The following is a 23,354-nucleotide window of genomic DNA, read 5'->3' on the forward strand; positions in this document are numbered from 1 at the left end:
CCTCCCCTGGGGCACGTCTACCTGGCCACGGGCTGAGGGATGGTCCCAGGGCTCACCGGCACCTGGACCCCTTTCTCCCACTCCTGTCTCCAGGGATCTGCCAGCACATAGTACTCATCCGGGTTCAGCTGGTAGGAGTCATGCAACTTCATGGCAGTGATCAGGTCTGTCCTAAACACCTGGAAAGGGAAAGAAAGGGTCACTGACATTGGATATTTGCATTCTTACTCAGAGCGCTGGCAGCTGCAGGGTAACCATGGAGCTGCCACGTAACAAGGTCACTGTTTCAACAGAGAACCAGTCTGACCTATTACAGGAAACCCCTCGGCCTGCCACGCCCTGGGCCTCGCTCAGGGTCGGAGGTGGCAGCAGCTCACACTGCCCTCCCCCCCTCGCCAGCTCCGAGAGATGGCGACGTCCGCACCAGCTACTGCAACACAGGAACCTCGCTGCCGTCCCCGGAAAAACTTCTAAGAACTCCCAATTCACCAAGCAGGCTGCTGAAAACGCGCGCCTAAAAAATCCCTGGAGGGAGATATTTCACTCAAGGGTGACTTTCTTGTAAATGTTTAAGAAATAAAACTCCACTAACCATGTAACAACTCCAAGCCAAAACCCAGAGCCCCCAGGGACCCCTCTTCTCGACTCAGACTGCCTCTCCCCACCTCCCGCCTGCCCAGGCACCCGGGCTTAACAGCAAGGTGTCCGGGGAGGGCGGGTCCTGGTTGGCTAGAGCCGGGCAGAGTACAGGATGGAAACATCTGGGAGAGAAGCAACGACACACCAATGGAGGCAAGGTAGAAAATGGGCTGGTAAAGAATGTGTTTGCACACCTTCACCCGGCATAACTTCTACTAGGAAAGCAGCATTTGTGGGGAAAGGAGAGGAGGGAGGGAGGGGAGGAGACAAGAGAGGAAGAAAGAAGAAAGCAAGCAAGCTACCACCCTGTCTTCACCCTGCCACGAACAGACGCACAAGACTCAAAAGCACCCCTCGGCCCTCATCTGGGGCCAAGAGGGGAGCAGCACAAGGGTGGCCCCCGCGTGCCCGCTCCTCCTGGCGGGGGGGGGGGGGGAGGCGGCCGGAGCCCAGCCCACTCCTGTCCCAGGGCCGCACGAGGAAGCTCTGACCCTGGCATTAGCGCCGGCCCAAAGCTGTATTTGGCACCAAGCGTGCCTGCATCTGTAAGCTACACTCCCTGTTTACACAAGTCACAATGCTGAACTCTCTCTTCTTGGGACAGGGAGTTCTTTCTTGTGCTGCTAAGCACAGTTCACACTATACGCCTGCTAATAGGTCCGTATTTGTTTTTCCCGGTGGCTTTTCGGGCTGGTGATCACTTAAATGAACGTCACCGTAACGAAGTCTGAGGCAGTGTCTGAGGAAGAGCGCCACGTCTCCAGCCGGCCGTCTGGGGCCCGACTTGCCCCCAGTTTGCCACTCCTCATCTCTAAAGTCCCAGTAACAAGCAAGAACCTGGCTGTGCACCCCCACACACAAAAGCACAAGATCAGGCCCCCCTGCAGCACCGAGCCCTGTGGCAGATGCCCGCCCGCGCCCCGGGGAGCATTAACTTTGCCAGCCGTGCCCTGCAGACCCCCAAAAAGTCCTTTCAAACAAAGTCACAGATCTACACCTTCAGGAAGCACATCAGTTAAAAACACGTTCCAGCTAAGTCTGGTAAGTAACAAGTAAGGGATTTTGCCCAAGAAGGAGGAAAATCAGACTGAAGCAACAAGATGAGAAAACGCAGCGCAACGTTCCTGCGCTCAGGGACTTGGACGAGGACGGTCAGGGACTGAAACAGATGCCCTCACATGGACGTGAGCTCCTGAGTCCCCAGCTGGGCTCCACCCTAGCACTCCATCCAAAAAAAAAAAAAAACGCTGGAACAAAACACAGGTCAGGGACAAGACTGGCACCGTCCACACTTGCCAGTGCCGACTCTGGGAGGGGTTTCTAGCTGCGCCTGGGGCACCGGTGCTCTCACACAGGTATCAGCTCCCTGTTGGAGCACCCTGGATTCCTGCCCTGAAATAACAGGAGTGCGGTGTGGACATCAGAAGGGTATTGAGGGGGCTGTGGAGGGAATTAAAGAGAGAAAAAAGAGCAGCAGAGTCACTCCCGATACCAGAGGAAAGGAAGGCAGCGCTGCAGATTCAAAAGGACAAAGGCCTGGAATAAATCAAGGTGATAAAACGGGCACCTTCTCGTGAGCATCTGATCTAATGTTTAAGTGTCCCCTGGGATGGTTTCGCACAATTCTGAAGTATATTATACGCTACTTCCTCGTGGAGGAAGTTATTCCACAACTAAAGAATCCTACGCTCAACACAGCGCCCCCGGCTTCCCTGCTACCGTCGAAGAAGTTCCTCATGGATGGCGGCCTCTGCTCAGTCGCTACGGGATGAGGCTGTCTTTGAAGTCATCCCACTAAGAGGCAGTGCAAAACCAAGGGGCTGGACCGAAAACTCTCTTCCCCATAACCTGCTCACCTAAACACTGTGACAAACTGAAATGCCTTTTCTTCCATCACTTAGATCCTCAGAGCCCAGTCCAAGGTTTTCAGAGAACACAGATCTCAGGAGTGGGAGGGGCCCCTAACCAACAAAAGCCACAAAGAAACTCACCCAAAAACAATTTTGGATAGATGACAGATAGGTAGATAATAACAAAATGTGAGGGAGCAGGGAAATGTAAGGTGAGAAACAAATTTCAAAAGAAGGGGAGAAAGCCTTAAGCATAATCCCCTAAACAGAATCCCAGAATTACACTGGGTTTTGCCAAACAAACCACAAATTCACGACTAAAACTTGAGGCTGGCAGTGACCAGCAGCAGCTGAACATGCTGATCTCCAGGCCATAGGAAAAGTTGCTGGGAGCCAGCAAAGGTGAAACAGAGAAGGAAAAAAAAAAAAAATGAAAAGAATTAATAATAATAATAGCTAACATTTACTGAGCAGGATTTACCCTCTACATATTAACCTCTGGGTGTTAACCCACTTAATTCTCACAAAACTCCTACGAGGTGAACACCTGTATTATCCCCATCTTACAGATTTGGAAACTGAGGCACAGAGAGGTTAAGTAACTTGCCCAAGAATGCACAGACTGACACCACTATCAACCAACCAGGTGTGTGTGTCAACCATATGTACTCACGCACACACGTACGACACGCACAGTCACGCCAGCATTCAAGAAATACCTCTGAAGGCTTTCGATCTTCATGTCTGGAGCATGAACTTCTCCTGTGCTGGGATCTGGAATTCTGTGACCAAGTAGTTGACAGGCCTAAAGAAACAAATATCCGAATAGGAATAAATTACAAGTACACCAATCACTGAGGGTTCACAGGGTTCTTTTTTTTAACCAGACTCAGCGAGGCGCCCCTCAGCACCGCCCCAGGAGCCGGCCCGATGCTCTGCCAGAGCTCTCCTCTCCCCCCCTGGAGCTCCTCCACCCCCACGGCTCATTGAAACGCTCCCTTCCCACAGCAGGCCAACAAGACCACTCCGCACACACTGCGTTCAGGGCTGCGGCGTCACAGGCACAACTCACGGGGGGAGAGGCCTTTCAAGAACACCGTGCGGGCAGAGCCTTCACCCATGAGCCTGCACTTCTGCAGAGGTTCAAAGCCTTGCATTGGTAAATAGAAATTCAGAAGCTTCTCTCTTAATTTCCAGTAACTTTTAAACACTACCATCATTGTGCTAAATCCTAAAGCCGTGCCCCAAAAGGTCTGACTCCACAACAGAACTTAGCAATCCCTAAAAAAGGGAACCTCAGACCCGCCGTAGACTAGGTGCTCCGGCCAAATCACCTTTAAAATTGCCTACTCCCCTTTCCCAGAGAATGCCTGTCAGCTCTCTCCTGAGCTCCGAGGACAAGATGCTCTTATCCTCTGTCGTGGGGCCTTTCCCCCGCCAAGCCACGGAAACTGGAAGCCCTACCAGGCCACCTATGTCTCTTAACACTGCCACCGAGTCTGAGCTCCTCTCGCGCCTGAGACCCCTCTGCAGCACTGTCTCCACCCTGCCTGAGACGCTCCCTCAGCCGCAGCGGCAATTCTCCTTCCTGGTGTCCCCACTGTGGGTCCCTGCCCTCCCGCATGAGCTCTCTCACCTTCTTGCTCCAGTGCCCTCCCCGGGGAGCGCCCATCCACGCCCATGGTCTTACCTGGCAGGCCCAGGAGACTGTCAGACCTGCGTTCCCACACTAACCTCCCTCCCCGGCACCAGGTCCATGTTCACCCTTCAGATCAGACATCAGTCAAGCCCACGGCGTTCCTGAGATCAGTCAACCCAGCACAACAGCGACTGGGCTAGACATTATACTCAAACCTGCTCTCCTTATTCCTACTTTGACGCATATCACCACCATCTCTACCTGAAGTCCGAAATCAGAGAGTCATTCTAGACTCTCTTCACTCAGGACACATCCACTCCACGGCCCAACAGCTCAGAGCCCAGCTCCTCTTCTCTGCCTCTGCCACCGCCTCCTGTCCGCGGGTGCCGTACTGACAGCAGAGATCTGAAACAGCCCTAACCACCTGTCTACCTTCCCAGTAACGTGCCTCCATGGTGAACAAACTGTACCATCTCCCAGAAATTAACAACTCCCCGCCCCAAATAAAAGCTAAAAACTGAGGGAACTGCCATTCTACCAGTAAAATCACTTGCCACTCAAAACAGGAAACCCTTATCTCTACAGATTCCAGAGACAAGGGACACAGAATCAAAGCATCCTTAAGACTCTGGGGGCATTAGGGAGTAGGTTCTGCCCATAAGCCTATCATCAGATTTGCAATGACAGGGACTGAAGGGGATTGCCAAGCTTCCCTCTGACAGGGAAGGGCACGACCCTTGATGGCCAGTCCTGAGGCTTGTTTACTGGGTCAACTGACTGACGGTCTGCTGCTACGCCAGCAGAATTAGATTTCCTATCGGTGACGCTACCGCACTGTTCAGTAACAGTCTAGAAAATTCTTCTTTAAAAAGCAATCCTAAGTGTGTCTCTCTAGACTCCCAGATGAACAAGAATAAAGTTCACACCCACACTGAAAGAAATACTCTGGGCACACTGGGGTGAGCCTGACTTGTAGGAAGCTCTGAATCTGGTCACCACTGGAAAAAGGAAGACAGAAGCCAAATTAGAAACCTGATGAGGAAGGCAGCTAAGCAGCTCATGTCTCCAGACAGGCCTCTCCTCCACCGTCCGGTCCTGCAGGCCATCGTCTGGCCAGCCCACAGGCGGTAAGAAGAGACGGGGGAAAAGCACAAGACAATTGTAGACGGACGGCCCCGGGGCTCAGGGAGGGCGAAGAGGTGCAGGGCAGACAGGGATGCCCCCTTTACTGTGAATCACTAGGTACAGGGTTATAAATGACAAGAAATTTTAAGCCATTCCATTGCTGTACTTCAATAACTAACATGGGGTCCGGGGACACAAGCGCTTACGTCGAACACTTTCAGAGTTAAAAGCAGCAACAACAAATTCATGCATTCTTAAGTTTTATGACCCTCTTTTGCCTCCTTCTGGGTCAGGATCCCTCCAGGGTGGTTTCCAAGGTTGCCAGGAAGCTTGCAGCTTTGCTGGCACAGGACACATCCAAGTAATTGCAATCATTTAGTAACTTTTTCCAGGGCTGCTTCTATATTCTTGAAAAATGTTGCCTGCTTTTAAAAACAGATATTCAAAAATGCTACAAATCTGGTATCTGATTGTATTACCCAAGAGAAATTCTGGTCCACCCAGAAAGTCTGTTCCTCTTCCTTTTAATTTGCCTAATGCAAAAAGAGGAAGAGAAAAATTAATCTTACTAAACTCACTTTGCAGAAAGGGAAAGACTGGGGGGAAAGCTAAGTTTAAATTATCACTGACATAAGGAATGTTCTTAGCTTATTTATAGAACCACCCAAGCATCCACTGACAGAGTGAATGAATAAACAAACAGCGGCATACCCATACCATGGAATACTACCCAGCAATAAAAAAGAACGAGCTGTTGATACACACAACACGGATGAATGCAGGAATAATTATGTGGAGTGAAAAGATAAAAAGAGTATGGATTGTATTATTCCATTTATATAAAACTCTGGAAAATACAGACTAATCTATAGGGACAGAAAGTAGATCAGAGGTTGACTGGGGAAAGTGGGGAGAGAAGGATTATCATGAGTTTTATGATTTCATGGGTGTAAACATGTCAAAATGTATCGAAGTGTACAAATTTAAATGTGTGCAGAGAATAAGTGATGACTTTCTACCATCCATTAACAGTAAAGGAAAAGAAAACGCTCCGTTTTACCCTGCACAGGTGGTTTGTGTAAAACCTAGACTTTGCTGCTGAACAGTGAGAAGCTGGATCCTCCCACGTCCAGCAGCAGACAGTTGCTGATGGTGATGTCCTCCTTCTAATTCACTTTAACACTGTGTCATAACTAGTTACAACACACAGTATACCTAAGTCAGTGCTGTGCACACAGCAGAGCCTCAATTTTTTAAAAAAACGTCTTTAAGTGAACAGAACACAGTGCCGTTGTTTGGGACTGTAACTCAAGAGTCGGAGGTGGCTCTGTTTCACCTATGAGAAGTCATGCTTTTGATCTCGAGGAAGATGAGGCCATGGGAAACAAAGCACTAATGCCTTTAAAGACAGCATGGCGGGGGCACTGCTTCCTGACTGGAACACACCTCCATCTACAAAGACATCCACGGCCAGTCCACAGGAGACTCCAAGCCAAGTGCCTTGACGTTCCTACGCCAGTTCTCCTCCCTCACCCATGTTCCCTCTGGATACTTCCCAGAACACGATCCAAGCAAAAATAATTCGCACCCATTTTAATTTTAAAAAGTTATGTCACAGAACATTTTTTTTTGAAAGTATGTTGGAGGAAAAAGAATTTTAAGCCAGAAATTAGAGTATTTCAAACACCAAAAGGACTGGGAGATTCTGATTTACACTATAGTAAAATACTGGCCACTTGTTAGTTCTTAAAAACCACGTGCTAAGATTATGCTGGGTTGGTGCTGCATTTTGTTGTTTTCAGAATGCTAACATTTAATGACAAGCTAAATTAAGAATATGGCAAATAGGGTTTCCCTGGGAGTCCGCCTGCCGATGCGGGGGATATGGGTTTGTGCCCCGGTCCGGGAGGATCCCACATGCCGCGGAGCGGCTGGGCCCGTGAGCCATGGCCGCTGAGCCTGCGCGTCCGGAGCCTGTGCTCCGCAACGGGAGAGGCCGCAGCAGTGAGAGGCCCGCGTACCGCAAAAAAAAAAAAAAAAAAAAAAGAATATGGCAAGTAAGATTTTGTTTTATTTTCTCGTTGCTTTCAGGAGAAGTTAGGAACTCTAAAAATTTGGCAATAATATCTAAAATTATTTTATTGCCCACACACAAGATATTACTACCTAAAGTTAAGTCCGCTCTAGTGACAAGCGTACGTGACTTTTAAATTCTTGACATATACGCTGTTTGAGTATCAACAATTAATCTCCATGAAACACTGAGAAGAATTAACAGAAAATAAACCCTTGCTTTGTTTTACTATCCCCACCTTCCCTTAAAACAGAAATGTGGGGGGAATAATAAAAGCTATAGCAGGCTCACAGGTCGCGGCATCGAGAGCGTGGCTCCCGTGCGCGCACTGCATTATGAACCCTGCCTTCTGGTGCTATTATGCATTTATCTCCAACACTCTCCTTTGAAATATTAAAAATAGTCATGCTGTCTTGCCCTAGATCTAAAATAAGGAAGAAAACCTCAAGAGCAAATCTAATACATATTGCACACACCTCCGACATTCGGTAGCTCGTGTGTGTTAAGCCTCCCAGGTGGTGCAGCGCATGAAAGGTTCAGAAATGAGAATGAGTGGCAGCCTGGGTGGCTGTTCACATCGCCACAAATGCAAACTACAAAAGAACCTCACCACTGACCAAATGGCGAATCTCCTGTGGCTCAGACCCCGCCTCTAGATGCTAAACACCACTCTGGTGTCTTCAGGAGTGTTAAACCAGCTTAACAAAGGAAGGTGCTGGGACCCGGCAAGTGTGGAGCCCTGCAGGCCAGCCGGTGTCACCACAGCAGAGCAGGCTGGAGGGAGCAAGGCCAGGCCAGCCCTGTGCCAGTAAAGTGGTGCTATGCAAAGTGCTATCCGGAAGAAGAAAACAAATGTAATGTAGTTCTACTTGCTTGAACTGCATGATAGAAGGCGAGCCTCTCACACCACTGCTGTGTCTATCGGGGTCTGACCCCACGTCTCCCACAGCCCAGCCCTTCCATCCCAGCATGGCTTAGCTCTAACCGTCCAACTCACTTCCACCTTCCAAAAAACAAAACTTAATGGGCACCTTAAGAGAACTGGCCCAAGAATGTTTCAACATACTTGGGCCTTTGACCAACTGACACAATGTTTCATGGTCACCCGGCCCTTCTGTTGAGTCCAAGTCCACAGACCAGATCATGCTGTGCTAGTTACTCCTCAAGCCCAAGATGATGCTCTGCCCATCGATGTCAAGGACAAGCCCCAAGTCGGGTTTGAAAAGGGGTAAAGCCATCTCCATGTGCCTGGAGGAGACACGGGCACAGCCCACGTTCTGTAGTACTTGAGCCCAAAATTCCACATTTCAAGAATTCCTATACAACTCTGCGGTATCACAACATGCAACTGATGGGGGGAAAGGAGCAAATTAAAGGTACAGTCAAACAGAAAGAGAAGTGGAAGCAGAGTTAACTTTTATGCAAAAGAGAAACCTCCAAGAAGCCTCCAGAGACTTGCCATGAAGGAAACCAAGCACAGCCAGACCAAAAACACGACGGCAAGTTATTAAAAAATGTAACATGAAGGGTCCAAAGCAGAAAGTACATTTCACCCACTAAAAATTCTGGTCTTTCTTCATTTTCTATCTGTAAGCTGGAGAGAGCCCAGAAAAACAGAAGTCCTCACAAAACTTCATGTTTGCCACTCATCGACCTGCATTACTAACTGCAGAATTAGTAGGTTTGAATTTTACTCAGCTATTCTCTGTGCCTTCGTTATCACCAGTGATGGAGCAGAAGCTGGCTGGATAACTGGAGAAGACAGGAGTGTTTCAGGGTCAGCGCAGGTGTGAAAAACCGGGAGACCAGGCAGGGCCCTCACAAGGTGCCTGGCCCCAGAGCCCTCGCCACACACCAGGCCTTCCCACGGGGTGGTCAACACAGCCCTGAAATTTAGGGCATTAGGCAGGTGAAAATGGTTCCCAGACCCAATTCCAACACGTGCTTGTGGAAGCTTCCCCACACCAACGAGCAACTGTCAGACGCCAGCAGCGTGTCCAGGAATTCAACTCAATTCTGACTCGGAGATAGAAACAGATTCCAGACTCAGTCCCGTGAGACCAAGCTCCACTTCAGATGCCAGTTGCCACGCCCAGGTTATTACCTGTGCTTCTGACTGGCAGAGGTTCCCATGAGCCCCTCTCCTCGGGTTCAACTACTTTGTTAGAGCGGCTCCCAGAACTCAGAGAAACATGTTACTGACTAGATCACCAACTTAACTCTAAGAGGATATTGAAGGATATGAGTCAACAGCCAAACGAAGAGATACGTAGGACAAAGCATGGGGAAAGGGCACAGAGCTTCCACGCCCTCTCGGCGCGCACCGTTCTCTCCCAGTCACCACGCGCTCGCCATCTGGAAGCTCTCTGACCTCTGTCCTTTTGGGTTTTTACAGAGGCTTCATTACCGAGACATGATTGATAAAATTATTGGCCAATGATGACTGATTCAACCTCTAGCTCCTTCCTCCTCCCTGCAGGCTGGATGGAAACACCAAAAATAGCTGGGGGACCCACTGCCACATTTGCCAAAACCCCTAACACAGAGGACCATGGACTTGGAAGCAGGAAATAAAGTGCTTGTTTCCCCGGGCCACACCCTGGCACAATGCATAACTTCAGAGACTGGCTGAGCCACCCAGTCCCAGGAGCCCAGCAATTACAGACACAGCCTGCAAACACCCCAGTGCTACTTCATCCAACTGCCAAGGCTGGCAGTCCAGGGCACCCGGAGAAAGGCTTCAACAACTATGACTGCAGCTGGATGAGGGCTTGCACTGGCACAGAAAATGCCGGTCCATCCCCAACTGTAAATACCACACCGGTGTTCCCCTGGACCAGGCCAGAAATCAAAGCAAAGGGCTCCACCCAGCCCAGGAGGCCAGCGGGGCCTAGCCGTGACCATGGCTGGTGCTGGGGCCCCAAGCTGACGTCCGCAGCTGCCTCTTCTCCACGTTGACATGCTCTGCATTGGGCCGGGAGCTGCTGCCAGGCTTCCGTCGGGACCGCAGGCTGGAAAGGCTGGGGAGAGGCCACCGCACGGACCGCCCATCTCACAAGCAGGGCTGCCAAGTACTCAGACCCAGCTAAGGGCAGGCCCAGTTCTGTGCACCTGACTGCAGGGGCAGAAGGCACCTGCCCACACCCACCACGTGCCTACACAAGAGGATGGGCTCCAGTGCCAACAGGCAGGCTGGTGGCAGAAGCCCACACTGGGCAGCAGCTGCCCTCAGAAAGGATGGGGAGTGTGTCCCATGGTGCAGATAATGTACATGTGTTCGTACGGCTTGGCATTCTGGGGGTCTCAATGAGAGCTGTTTACCACGACCATCATCCACCATAATGACCAAATCACTAGGCCTGGACAGACAGCACAGCCATCAAGTGTCACCACTCGCTTCACACTGAATCAACTCCAGGACACAGCCAGCCTGCCTCCTTTCCACTAGCAGCTAGCATCCTCATCCTCTACCACCACCACTCTATTTCCACGTGTAGCCTAGGGTAGAACAAAACCCAGGTTGTACCCTGTAGGTATTTATCTTAGTCCTCCATCCCTGCCTTCTTCAGGGAGGCCAGCACAGACACAGGCATATTAGCTGGAGGACGAAAAAGGCCCATTACCAGGAAGGTGACCTGATGGATAGACTTTTGGTGGGGACTTTGGGGACTCTCTTCCCCTAGAGTTCTGGATGGAAATACAGGTTTAGATGAAGCATTTGGTCTTCTAGGGCTGTTATGGGCTGAACTGTGTCCCCCAAAATTTCATATGTTGAAGCCTAACCCCCCAATACCTCAGAATGTGACTGTATTTGGACATAAAGCCTTTAAATCGGCGTTTAAATGAAAATGATTGGCCCTAATCCGACGTCACTGGATTACAGGAGGACACTTAGACACACACAGAGACGTCAAGAATGCACATCCTCTAGTCCAGAAAGGGGAAGAGTCTAAGTCTGAGAGAACATTCCAGGAGAACCTTTTCTAACCCAGCTCTCCCAAAGTGGACATGAGGCAGTGCTGAGAGTCAACAACGTGAGCACGGACCGGCTCCTCAACCAAAATCAGAGGAAAACAGGACTCTGAGCCTTTTACCAGGCACTGTTAGTACACGGACATAACTCATGAACCCTTCTTCTGATTAATTCTGAACTTAAAAAGCAAGTTGTTTTCTTTTTTGATTGCTGCAGGACAAATTGTGTACACGGGCTAACAGCAAGCGTTTATTGAGTGCTTGTAACTCCAGAGGACACTTTGACCGGCACCACAGGGGGCAGAAAAGAAATACCTAAGCATGTTTTTGCCTCAAGGAGTAAAAAGCCTAAGTAAATAGAGAAAACAGGTAGTGAGGGCCGTGAATAGATAAGCGCTAAGAAGTTCAGGGTTCCCGAACGCTCCCACAGACGGGGTACAGCCCCTTAATACCGCTCCCTGAAACAGAAGGAACGCCCCTCTCTCTGGAGTGCTTACCCAGCTCACTCCTCCCTCGCGCCAAACATTAGCTCCCACCATCTGTCCCAAGAGCTCCCAGCCCTTCACCGTCCTCCGGTCTCAGCTTACTTCGCAGGTACCCCCAACACCCAACACCCACCCATCACCACCAGTTCTCCTTCCCACTGCTCCATGCCTGCACCCAACGCTCCAGTCAAACTGCTGTGTTTGAGTTCTTCTGTTTTTAATGTTTCCGGTGGCTGTCAGTGTGGCCACCTACAGCAAAGCTTTGCTTTCTAATTTGCCACTTTTAATCTGCCGAAAACTTGGAGCGCGGAAAGACAACCCTGTTTGCCTGAAACGATTTCATCCTTCAGGACCTGCCCAACTTTCATCTCCTCTGTAGGTTTCCCTTGCCCTCCCCCTCCTGAGTTTGTGTCTACATATATACATTTCCACAGTGCATCAGAAAGGCATCTCCGACTGTCCTGGTGACTTTCCATCGGAGCTCAATCTTATATATGCCAAAGACAGAGTTCCTTGAAAGCAGGCCCAATACTTTTCCCATCACTCAGCAGAGCGAGCATTCTTTCAAGGTTTCCCAAATTTGATCTGTAATATAAAACATAAGATAACGGGCCAGAGCTCAGGCACTGTGCTAGGTACAAAATTTCCTTGTTATCTGAAGGGAGCTCTTCCCAGGATCGTCTGTTAGCTTCCCAATACACAGATGCTGTGTGACATTTATTTTGCCTGCCTGGAAGCCAACTAACTTCTGGTTCTCAGCTGCACTGTGAAAATACGAGGATGCCAGAGAGCTGAGATGCATACAGTAGTATTATTAAATACAGGCATGTTCAAATCAACTGAAGACCGCCGACTCGTGTACTTAATATTTTCACATCACACTAGGCAGTCCTCAATCTCCCTTTGTATCGGGGGTTGGACTAGTTAATAATTAACTGGCTTCGATTAAGTTCCCTTTTCATAAAGAGCAACTGTGAAGTGCTGTAAATGATGTTTAGGAAAAACAGACACACCAGTGACTCTTGAAACTGGATTATCCATCTCTGGAAAACAAACAGGAAGCCTGAGGAATGCCTGCCTGCAGTCAACCTTACCCAGAAAGATTTGGTTACAGACCTGCAGTATCACACTCAGATGTGTTTCTCAGGCCTCAGCTCTTCGCTGACCTCCCTGATATTCGAAGGGCCTCAGCTATTTAAAGCATTACATTAAAGAACCATGTTTTTACACTGACCCAAACCCCGGTAGGTTCCAAGAACAACAAAGCAGGACTTACTGCCATTGTCGTCAGAATCCTCACTGCTGCTGGGAAGGCGACCTCGTTTCATGATCTCCCCGGGAAACAGCAGGCAGCCTGCAAGGCAATGAGACAGCACTTAACCCAAGATGATAATACACAATCATCAAGTTGTGCTTCAGATGGCAGCCCAGGATTTACAGCACACAAAAGCAAACAATCGGCTTTAAGTAGCATTTGAATCGTAAGCAGTAAAAAGACCAAAGATACATAATGAGGTGCAATTATTAACAGAACAGGTTCAAAAAGGAGGGGGAGGAGTGGAGAAGTCACATATCAGCAGGTCTCCCCAAGGTGCCAGGCCTTCTCTCTCGTTCCTGTGACATTATCACTACAACTACTCCAGGAGTCTCTTTAGGGGACTGGCAGCAGGCTCTGCAGGAACAAACCCCCGGCAATGAGCACAGGGCTTCCTCACCGCAGACAGATTCGTATTTTACGCGTGTGCATATGCGTGGGGATGGGGCTGTGCCGGGACGTGTGAATATTTACGCTGCGCTGGGCGTGACGATGCTTCTCGGGCAAATTTTGCTAAAAGAAGCCCAAAAGCTGAGTACCTGGAGTCCTAGGAACAAAACCAACGGGACAACTGGGAATGCAAAGGTATCCTCTAGTCATCTCCAACCCCTCAGTGATTCACTGGGATCCAGACCCCTCCCCTTTACTCATTAGGAAACTCAGGCTAAAGCGGCCACTTACCCAAGGTCACATTGTGAGCAGGGAACTTCTAATTGCAAATCCAAGTTCACTACCCTTCACCCCGACTCCTTACAGGCCTTGTCCAACCTAACTCAGCCAAACTAAGAAAGCAGTTCGTGCAGACACCCAGCCCACCTTGCCAACGCCTGCCAGGTGGTAACAGGCCTCCAGCACCACAGAAGAGAGAAAGACTGCATTCAGGAAAGAGGGCAGTGCACCGAGATTGAACGGCCAGTCACTGAACTTACACAGGTGAACTCGAGGTTATATTCACACAGGGCAGCTTTCCAAACAAATCCGAAAAGCTCTTCCAAACTAAAACTACTGATCACCTCGACATCTTTAGGGCCCTGATCTTACTGCCAGATCAGTGACTCCCAATGAGGGAGGAGGGCTTTCCAAGTCAAAGTATGGTTGGTCATCCATTCCCTACCCATCCAGCCCCTCAGAAAAGTATATCCCAACCTCTCCCTCATTGGGAATCACAGCATTACAATGCGATGAGCTTCTAAGAGTGTGGCACGCAGGAATGGTGTGGAAAAACAATGTGGAACCACCGTGCTCGAAACAAGACAGGAACTGTCCTACAACAAGTCGGAAATCAAAAACCCAAAGGTCCACTCTAAGTGGAACTGTAAAGCTGAAGTCAAAAAGGCAGAAAGCACCCCATTTTGCAGCCTGCTCCCACCTACAAAACAGACCTGTATGATTCTCTCAAATATGCAGGCTCCTAATCTCTATTTTATACTTTCTTTATGAGACACTCACCCGTTAAAGTTTGTGTGTTTTTACCAAATGATCCTTCCAAAACCATTAAAAGAACTTCCACAAGGAAGCCCGGGACGTGAGTCCTCACTCAGGTCATGGGCGGGGTCACAGTCCTAAAGTCCACCCTCACTGCCCCTCCCCGGCTTTGCTGCAGAGCCCCGTTCACCCCTAATTCTGACACCCAGCAACCTACAACTCGGCCTGGGGCAGGCCCACCCCCGGAAAAACTTCCGCAGACAACACACTCCCGTGGCCCCCTCCCCTCTTGAAACGATTATCTTCCCCGCCCTGTCACCATGTGCCAAAACACCAACTGCTGACAGCTGAACCCTCCTCCAGCCTCCTGGAAGGCACCCCTGCTCCCACTCCGGACCTGTCAGGACGTACAAGGAGGGGACGGAAAGGCGAAGACCACTCGTTCCCAGCAACAGCTTCAGCCTCAGCTCCCTAGGGCCTACGTTACAAGAGAGCTTTACAACAAGAAGAAAAGAAAAGGAAGGTGCTACCGGAAGAGGAATTCCTTAAAAGTAACAGCGTGAAGCAGCAGGGCAAGAAGAATGCAGTTCCCACCTGAGGAGCGGGTGTAAGAACTGTGAGAAGGTAAGAGGCTGAGAAAGCGCACGAACGGTCCCCAGCTGGAAATGAGGCAACAAACGCTGGTCACAGCTTCATTGACTTGGACAGCTAACATTTACCTAAAGGGAAGAGTTTGGAAAACGGAGAATCTTTTAAAATCAAAATGTTTTCCTGCTAGCTTTCCACAGTTTCCCAGAGAAAGCACGCGCTTCAGTCACTGTATACAGAATGCAAGCATTGACCAAAATAGAATGATGTTCCTAAACACACATACATACTCTCATGCAAAATTACGCAAGAAGAGTAAAAATAGTACTTTTGTTCTAATAAATTCCGTTTTCACCAGCCCTAAAAGATCTTGAGTAAAGAAGGTTGAGAATGCTGTGCTGTACTTCTCCAGGGAACCTGGTACAGGAACGGGGTGAGCGCACGCCAGAATCGCCTCCTCTGGGGCTCTAACGTACTTAATCCTTGACATCAGCCTGATGTACCTCACCTGGGGTTACTTACTCCACCAAGAAATCCAAGTACACACACACGTGACTATCTTTAAGACAGACACTACAGCGGTTGCATGCTGCAAACATCTGTCCAATGAAAGCCAGTGAGAGAAAGCCGAGGGCCCTTAGCAGCATTTAGGGCAATCACTGAGTATTATCTAGGTGGTAGTAGGATCAGTAATAATCAATTAAAAGGGCTACTTGCAACACTCCAGAGAAAGCAGCAAGAAAATATAACTGCATATATAATGCATCCCACAAACATGTGAATACCTAATATATTAGGAGGCGCTGGAACAAAATGACTATCCCTGATCTTATGGAGTTCCTGGTCTAGCAGAGAAGACAGACAAGTCCACAGGAATTCAATATGCTTAATGCTCGACAGTGGTAAACACAAGACTCTACAGAAACACAGCCTGACTGAGTCGGAAAGATTCTGAGCCGGAGTCCTGAAGAGCAAAGGGGAGGTAACAACAAGCAGCAGCACATTTTGGGCAAAACGCTGTAATACTTTACATATAACCTAGCATATTCCTCTGTGCAGCAACTTCACATTCAGAATCTCGCTATTTGCTCATTTATTTACTAATATTCATCCCTTCTTACCTTTCTATTCAATTGCCAAGGCTTGTCATTTCATAACGTATGACCCTTTCCGGCCCCCCTACTGCCCCACGAGGTCTTCAGCCACCTATACCGAAGATTACTTTAGGCACCACCCTTCCGTTCTCCATGCCCACAACTTTTTACCCCTTCCAATTGTTACAACAAATTAAACCATCCTACGAGGTGACCTCATCGAGCTGTTCCCTATGCCAGTCTCTCCCTCCGTTCCACACTGCAAATGGGTCCAGCCAGAAACTCAGAGGTTTTCCACCACCTGGCCCCTCCCTGCTCTACCCAAACATCTCTCCTAACAAGCCCCTGTAACCAGTTTGCCTGGCTTCTATCCTTGAAAACACCTCTTCTTTCCATCCTCAGTCTCTGCTGATGGTGGTCCTTTGGCCCTTTCCTCCCCCGCCCCCATCCATCCCAATCCCACCTCTTCTCCAGGGCACAGCTCAAAGTCACTAAGTACCCTGTCAACCATCCCAATTAAAAGCATTTACATTCTATACCACTCATTTCATTTTTCCCTTCTTTTAGAACTTTTTCACCCTACTTTTTAATGTACTATTTTCTTTAACAGCCAATCAACTCCTGCCTTGCATTATCACTTAAATGTTCTATATACGTGTCTCTAAAAGGTTATAGTAAGTTCCAGAAAAGAGATTCTCTCGAATTAAATGTGAAATAAAGACATCACAGAGAGAGGTCTTGAGCAAAACAAGACTTCAAAGGGCAGCTACAACAGATACCCCCAGCCCTCTGGGTCCAGTCCTCAATAGGGCTTGTCCTGACATCCTGTCTGATTTCATCAAAACTGGCTCAAAGTGATGCAATTTATAGGAGCCTGGAGTGTCCATTTGCCATGAGGAGCATAACAGCTAGGCAGACAAAACACTAATTATTGGGCATTTGGGACTTTGCCCAAAAAGCGAAAGATTACCTAGGAAGCCTGATTATAATCAGAACATTGCCTGGAAAGACCAAGTAAGAGGAAGTCACTGGCCAAAGACTCTGGCTGCATCAGTGAAGCGACAATCCTTTGGCAGCACGGAGGGACATGCCAAGACAACCAGGCACGAGTGGCAGCTGCTCAGAGCACCATCTCCTCAGGAAGCACAGGTAACATCCTACATGCAGATCACTCTCCTGCAGCCTCTTCTGTCGCAGGGGTTAAAATGTAGTGGATTAGCTAATATAGTAATTCAATTACAACTGTATCAAGTTAGATGCCAGAAATATGGTGAACAAGATACGGAATGGCCCACAGGGCGATACAGTAAGCAAGTAGATAAGTAGCCTCAGTGTGGTACCTACTATAAAGGTTACAGGATGCATGGATCATAGTGGACATGGGCTATGTATGTGAGACGGCAAGGTACCTCAAAACCTTCAAATGTAAGTTTCCTCAGACTGAAATTCGGGGGGGAAGTCAGCAGGCCCTAAGTTAAGAGCAGCCATCAGCTGAAGGAACCCATCCCCAAGTGGTTCAGGAATTTGTAAGGGAGCAAGTTCAGCGACCTGGGTGTGGCACCAGGGAGGCAGGACTGGCATGCGACTCCAGCTAAGAAAGAACGGGAAGTGGCCTGGAGGACAAAGAGAGAAGAGCTTTTACAAAGGAGTAAGATGATTAAGAATCTGAGGATGTCTGTTCAACGCTACTCCCGGGAAGAAGACAGCTGTGAGGAAAACAAACTGTCCAGTCACTAGAATTACTCTCTGTGGTGGAACAGGGACCATTTATCAGGCCATAAACTCTACAGCTACAATAAGGACTACACCCTAGTGGTTTTAATTATCTTATGGTTTATATGCAGAAAGGCTGTTTTTTTCCTTCAAAGTATCAGTTTTGTCCACTCTGTTTTCATTCTTATTTATTTCACTCTCAAGAAGTTCTAGAACTTCAATTCAATTAAAGTTCAATTAAAGACCTCTACATACTACTTCTCTATGTATTACCTAATGCAATGTATTGGATTAGCTATGTGTTAAAATAACCTATAGGATGAATGACTGAGTTCCTGTACATAAACTGTATCCTATGTTCACTCAGCTTTATGGAATTTAAAATGCTTCACTTTAATATCTAAATGACCTTTCACTGGAGTAAGTTCCACTACTTTATTTTCAAATTTATAGGTGCCCTTCCATTCTCTGTCAAAGTTAATGATCTAATACTTAAATGTACTACATTTTATAATGTATTTAGAAAATGTATAATATAAAAATGTACTTTAAAGAATGTATTTTCAGACACCAAGTAGTCTTACATAAAGATAAAGGTATTTTATAATGAGCTAGTTCTGTTTGCTAAGTTCACACAATTCAAATATTATTTCTAAACACTATGCAACTGATAATTTTATTGCTAAGTTATTGGTCATAGACTATTACCTCCCCTATAAAAAATGATTTACATTTCCTTAATATGTCTTCTTTCTTTTTGTCTTCTATGAAGTATACAGTACCCAAGGCAACAAAATACCCAAATATAATAATGACCTATACTTCACAGTAATCTCCTATCCCTAAATGAATGTGAAGGAAATCCAGCTGATTTCTCACCTCAGTTTTTAAAGCAAACATTAATCGCCTAGGTAGTAAGTTTTCAAATTGACAACACTATCTAATTCATATGCTCAGAGCGTAAAAAGACTAGTGTGACTGTAACTCAAACCCAGATTTCTCACTTTAACCAAAGGGTTATATCTGGTCAAAAAGATAGTCACAGATTTGACTTAACTGACAAACTGCTTAGATATTAAATGTTAAAGTTTTAACCTTGTCTAAATATTTCAACCCAGAAAAACGGAACTTTTAAAAATGTGTCCTTTATAATGTCGTACATCAAGATGTGTTTAAAGGGGGCTTCCCTGGTGGCGCAGTGGTGAAGAAGCCACCTGTCAATGCAGGGGACACGGGTACGAGCCCTGGTCCGGGAAGACCCCACATGCCACAGAACAACTAAGCCCGTGCGCCACAACTACTGAGCCTGCGCTCTAGAGCCCACGAGCCACAACTACTGAGCTCCTGAGCCACAACTACTGAAGCCTGTGCGCCTAGAGCCCGTGCTCCGCAACAAGAGAAGCCACCGCCACGAGAAGCCCGTGCACCGCAACGAAGAGTAGCCCCCGTTCGCCACAACTAGAGAAAGCCCGCGCACAGCAATGAAGACCCAACGCAGCCAAAAAATAAACAAATTTATAAAAAAGAAATGCTGCCCAAGCTATTATAGAACCTTTGCAAAGACATCATACTTGAAAATATTCAGCAGAAAAGAGTTTATATTAGCAATAATCAACCACCTCTCCCAAAAGAAAAGATTTTAAGAACTGACCAGATAATCTTAACTGCAAGATTTACTCCTATGAATGTTACTAATAAAGTCCAAGTGCTACAACACATTAGCTCACCATAAATTCTTTATAAATTATTTTTAAACTCAGACTTTAAAAGTTAATAAAACAATTTTTCAAGATTTTAAGGAATTTATAAGTAAGAGTGGTTCTGAATGAATTAGGCAGCTCCCATTTGGCAATTTATAAATAATCCAATCTCTGCTTATGAGTCCTAGAACAATCTATTAAACCCTTCCCAGGTCTCTGTAATTGATGACTCAATTAGAGTCAGTACCTAAAGAGCAGTTATGACAAAACACTCCAATCACTTGTATTTGTAATGTATCTTTTTTAACTTCCCTTTACATGAGAGTAAATGAATTCACCCCAAACAATAAAAGCAATCAAGCACGTTGGCCTCCAATCCTGAGCTTCTATCCCTATTTCCATCTACCCCAAATTCCTTTCTGTTAGATCTATATGCTCAGATATGGAAGATCCCAAAGACATATCAAGAAAGAAACACCAGCAAACTGTAGGGGGGGGGAATGAAATATCAGTCCATTTACATATAAAAGAGGAGAGAAGAGAATATATACACCAAATGCTTGCATACTCAGGGAAAATTTCTGGAAGAACATTAAGGTTAATAGTGTTTATCTCTGAGAAATGTGACTGAAGTGTTCCAAACAGAATAGGTTGGGAACTTTTACCTCCCTTTATGACCTTTTACATGTTGTTAATTTTTTACCATGATCCTGTACTACGCTATTTATAATAGTAAAGATTTAAAACCCCAAACCTTTCTTCCCTGCTCCTCACATTATAGAAGACGCTGGGAACACAACTTCTTGGCCCCTGGCAGGCACCAGCCTAAAATGAGCAACCATCAATAAACTATATACATTCCACCTCCTTCCCGAGATGGGGTATCAAAGGCTTGTCTTGTTTCAAAATACCTGACAAAATAGCACAGGACGAAGAAATAGAAAAGGTAACAGGATAGTGCTGTAAAATGCTACTATCACTCATTCACTATTTACTTCAAAAGTAAAGGTTTCAAAACATAAGAATATCCAGCGCCAGTAGCAGGTCACTGAAAACATATGCAATTAGAAAAATTAAGCCAGACAGGAAAACTAGGGTTTAAACTACCTTTAAAGAATAAATACTCAACTTCCTATTCACTTTAAGAGCAGTACTATTTCGGAAAAAAAAGTAAAAAAAAAAAAAAAAAAGCTACATTCCAGAGATGGTTACCAAACACACCATTTCCTCTACCCATTGCAGGCAGGCATGGTTAATAAATTAGGTCACTCTCCACCCCCCCTCCCCCACCCCCACCGCAAACCCAGGCATGACTTCAGAATCCTCCTTAACACATTGCTATTAGTCAGAATTCAAATGAAAAACAAAGCCTATTTGCCCTATAGGTCCTCTTTTCACACTTTTCTTTTGACAATTTACCAGAAAAAACTAAGACCAAACTCTTCAGAATAGATTCTTGGGATCTCTGAACCAAATTCTAATTTATAACACACACACAAGCACATCTTCAGATCAGACTCTAAAACTTCACTGAAGAATAACACTTTAGAAAAAACTAAGTGTAACTTAGCTAGCAGGAGATAATTCTGAATGAATCAAGGTAAGGATAAGGATGGAAAGGAGTCTACAACCCCTTATTCTACCCTTGGAAGAATAAGCCAATAAATGCCAAGTGATAAAGCGTAATTTTAAAAGATTTTTAAATGCTCAAACCAGATGTTCTTATACAGGATATACAAAGCAGCTTCTGCAGAAACCAGACTCAACCAGTTAATGACAATTACACTGTGCACAGATTGAAATGCAGCTGTTTTGAGGAACTTTGTTCCCTGATTATAGCCGGTTGTCAGAAACTATCAGTTACCACTAACAATGTTAAGTCACCAAAAATTTTTAAAGTACTGTTTTAAAAAAAAACTCAGACTCCCAGTGTTGTACATTAGGAGACCAAGACGGCACACTTAAAACTGCATTTACACATCATCTGAATTACGTATGAAAACAAACATTTCATCACAATTGTACAAGTTTTGTTATTATGGTCATGGAAACATAAGACAGTCTCAGAGCCTACCAACAAGGTCTGGAAAGTATTATTCTCTGAGGTGAAAGCTGAAGAGTCTCACCCTTTTCATGGATTGTGTCTACAGGAAACCCTCCCCAAAGAAACCCATAAAATCATAATTGCGGCACTAGAAAACATTTTAGAGATCATTTACCTGGCCCGACTTTAAAAAGACAAGTACATAAATAAACGCTGGCGAGGTTAAGCAGCGTGAGCGGGGACACACAGGTAGGTAGGTCTAGGATGAAGCCAGTGGCTGAACCAAAGACCAGGTCCCGAGATGGGTGGCCCTCCTGTGCCATCCACCCTCCTCCCAGCGCCTGAACCACAGGCTTCCCGCTCCTGGACACCTCCTGCGATTTAGAAAGAGGTCATCTCAAAGATTAAGGCCATGGACTACATGTTACCAGGGAGCCGACAACTAAAATGTATTAAGTAACAGTCTGTTAACTTGGAACTTGAAAACACGGTTTCCTGGAAGCTGATGTGAATATGGTTGCAAATGCCATTTTGCCTGGTGGAGCCTACAAAAGGTAGAGCCGGAAAGAGAGTGTGCCAGTAGTTCCCTGGACACTATCACAGGGGTAGGAGTCCTCTGAGCAGCTGGCATTAACTTCTGATCGGTGACACATACACCCTACTTGGAGAGAGGTTATCTTCCTCTGGATGTATCTCCCTCCGGATATATCCCCAGGTTATAATGTATATCCCCAGGTTATAAATGTATACCCTTCTTGGCCTGGTCCCCTTGGAGGGTGTGACTCCCTAGCTGTGCTTTCCTAGGTACACAGGGTCCTGTATTACACATCCTATCCTCAAAGGGGATCTAGGAATCAAAAAGTTAAGAGCCACAGCCCTCAGACTAGCCAACTCCCTTCATATTTATCAAACAACCTTCTGATTTCAACTTGTTATTTCAGATTCCTATCAGAAAGGGAATTCAGCCCCAGCAGAGACAATCTGGTGACTAGGTGATGCTGTTATCACTATACTATACTACAGGTATATACTATAAGTACATATAGTATAGTAAGGCTGCATGACTATAAATCAGGGGTCCATAGCCTGTTTTTGTCCAGCCCCTGAGCTAAGAATGTTTTTTACATATTTAAATGGTTTGGGGAGAGGGCATCAAAAGAACATTTCAGAACACCTGAAAATTATACCAAATTCAAACTTCACTGTCTGTAAATAAAGTTTTATTGGGAGACACCACGTTCATTCATTTACCTCTTGTCCACCGATTGCTTTCGCAACAATGGCAGAATTGAACAGCTGTAATAGAGACGTCAGGCCCACAGAGCCTAAAATATTTGCTATCTGGCCCTTTACTAAAAAAGTTTACTGATTCCTGCTATAAATCAATAGACTGGCAGTAAGGGGGTGAGAGGGAGGGGCGGGGTGGTGGTGGTGGTGCTCTAAACAACTTAAATAAAGGCCAAGAAACCCATGAATTTTTCTCAAAGGAAAACCCCTGAGGCTCCTACTTGGGGCCAGTGTACACAAAGTTATAAAAACTTCTAACATGCTTATCTGATTTTCAAGCCAGTGACCAATAAGCAGAAAAATGACTGTTCTAGACAGGCATTTTCACTACAATACATGGTTAACAGGGATGTAAAAGGATCAGAGAGAAATCATAAAAAGAAGTCACCAGAATTTAAATGCTA

General features: G+C 46.6%; 1 protein-coding gene across 8 annotated transcripts in view; it reads right to left on the bottom strand.

Annotated features, from left to right (window-relative positions):
* Positions 1–23,354, bottom strand: part of JADE1 (jade family PHD finger 1) — a 57,466-nt gene that overhangs the window by 26,684 nt on the left and 7,428 nt on the right. For 6 of the 8 annotated variants that reach the window (XM_030863858.2, XM_030863861.2, XM_030863860.2 and 3 more), the window contains exons 2-4: positions 13,061–13,138; positions 3,209–3,294; positions 22–179 (exon numbers count right to left, since the gene is read on the bottom strand). In XM_030863858.2, the coding sequence (XP_030719718.1) occupies positions 22–179; positions 3,209–3,294; positions 13,061–13,112 (296 nt within the window). In that variant the 5' untranslated portion in view covers positions 13,113–13,138. Of the gene's footprint in view, positions 1–21; positions 180–3,208; positions 3,295–13,060; positions 13,139–13,780; positions 13,895–15,118; positions 15,234–23,354 lie in introns of those variants that run through there. The other 2 variants (XM_060298944.2, XM_030863864.2) reach the window with 2 other exon arrangements.

The sequence above is a fragment of the Globicephala melas genome, chromosome 5, assembly GCF_963455315.2.
Source record: "Globicephala melas chromosome 5, mGloMel1.2, whole genome shotgun sequence".
NCBI lineage: Eukaryota > Metazoa > Chordata > Mammalia > Artiodactyla > Delphinidae > Globicephala > Globicephala melas.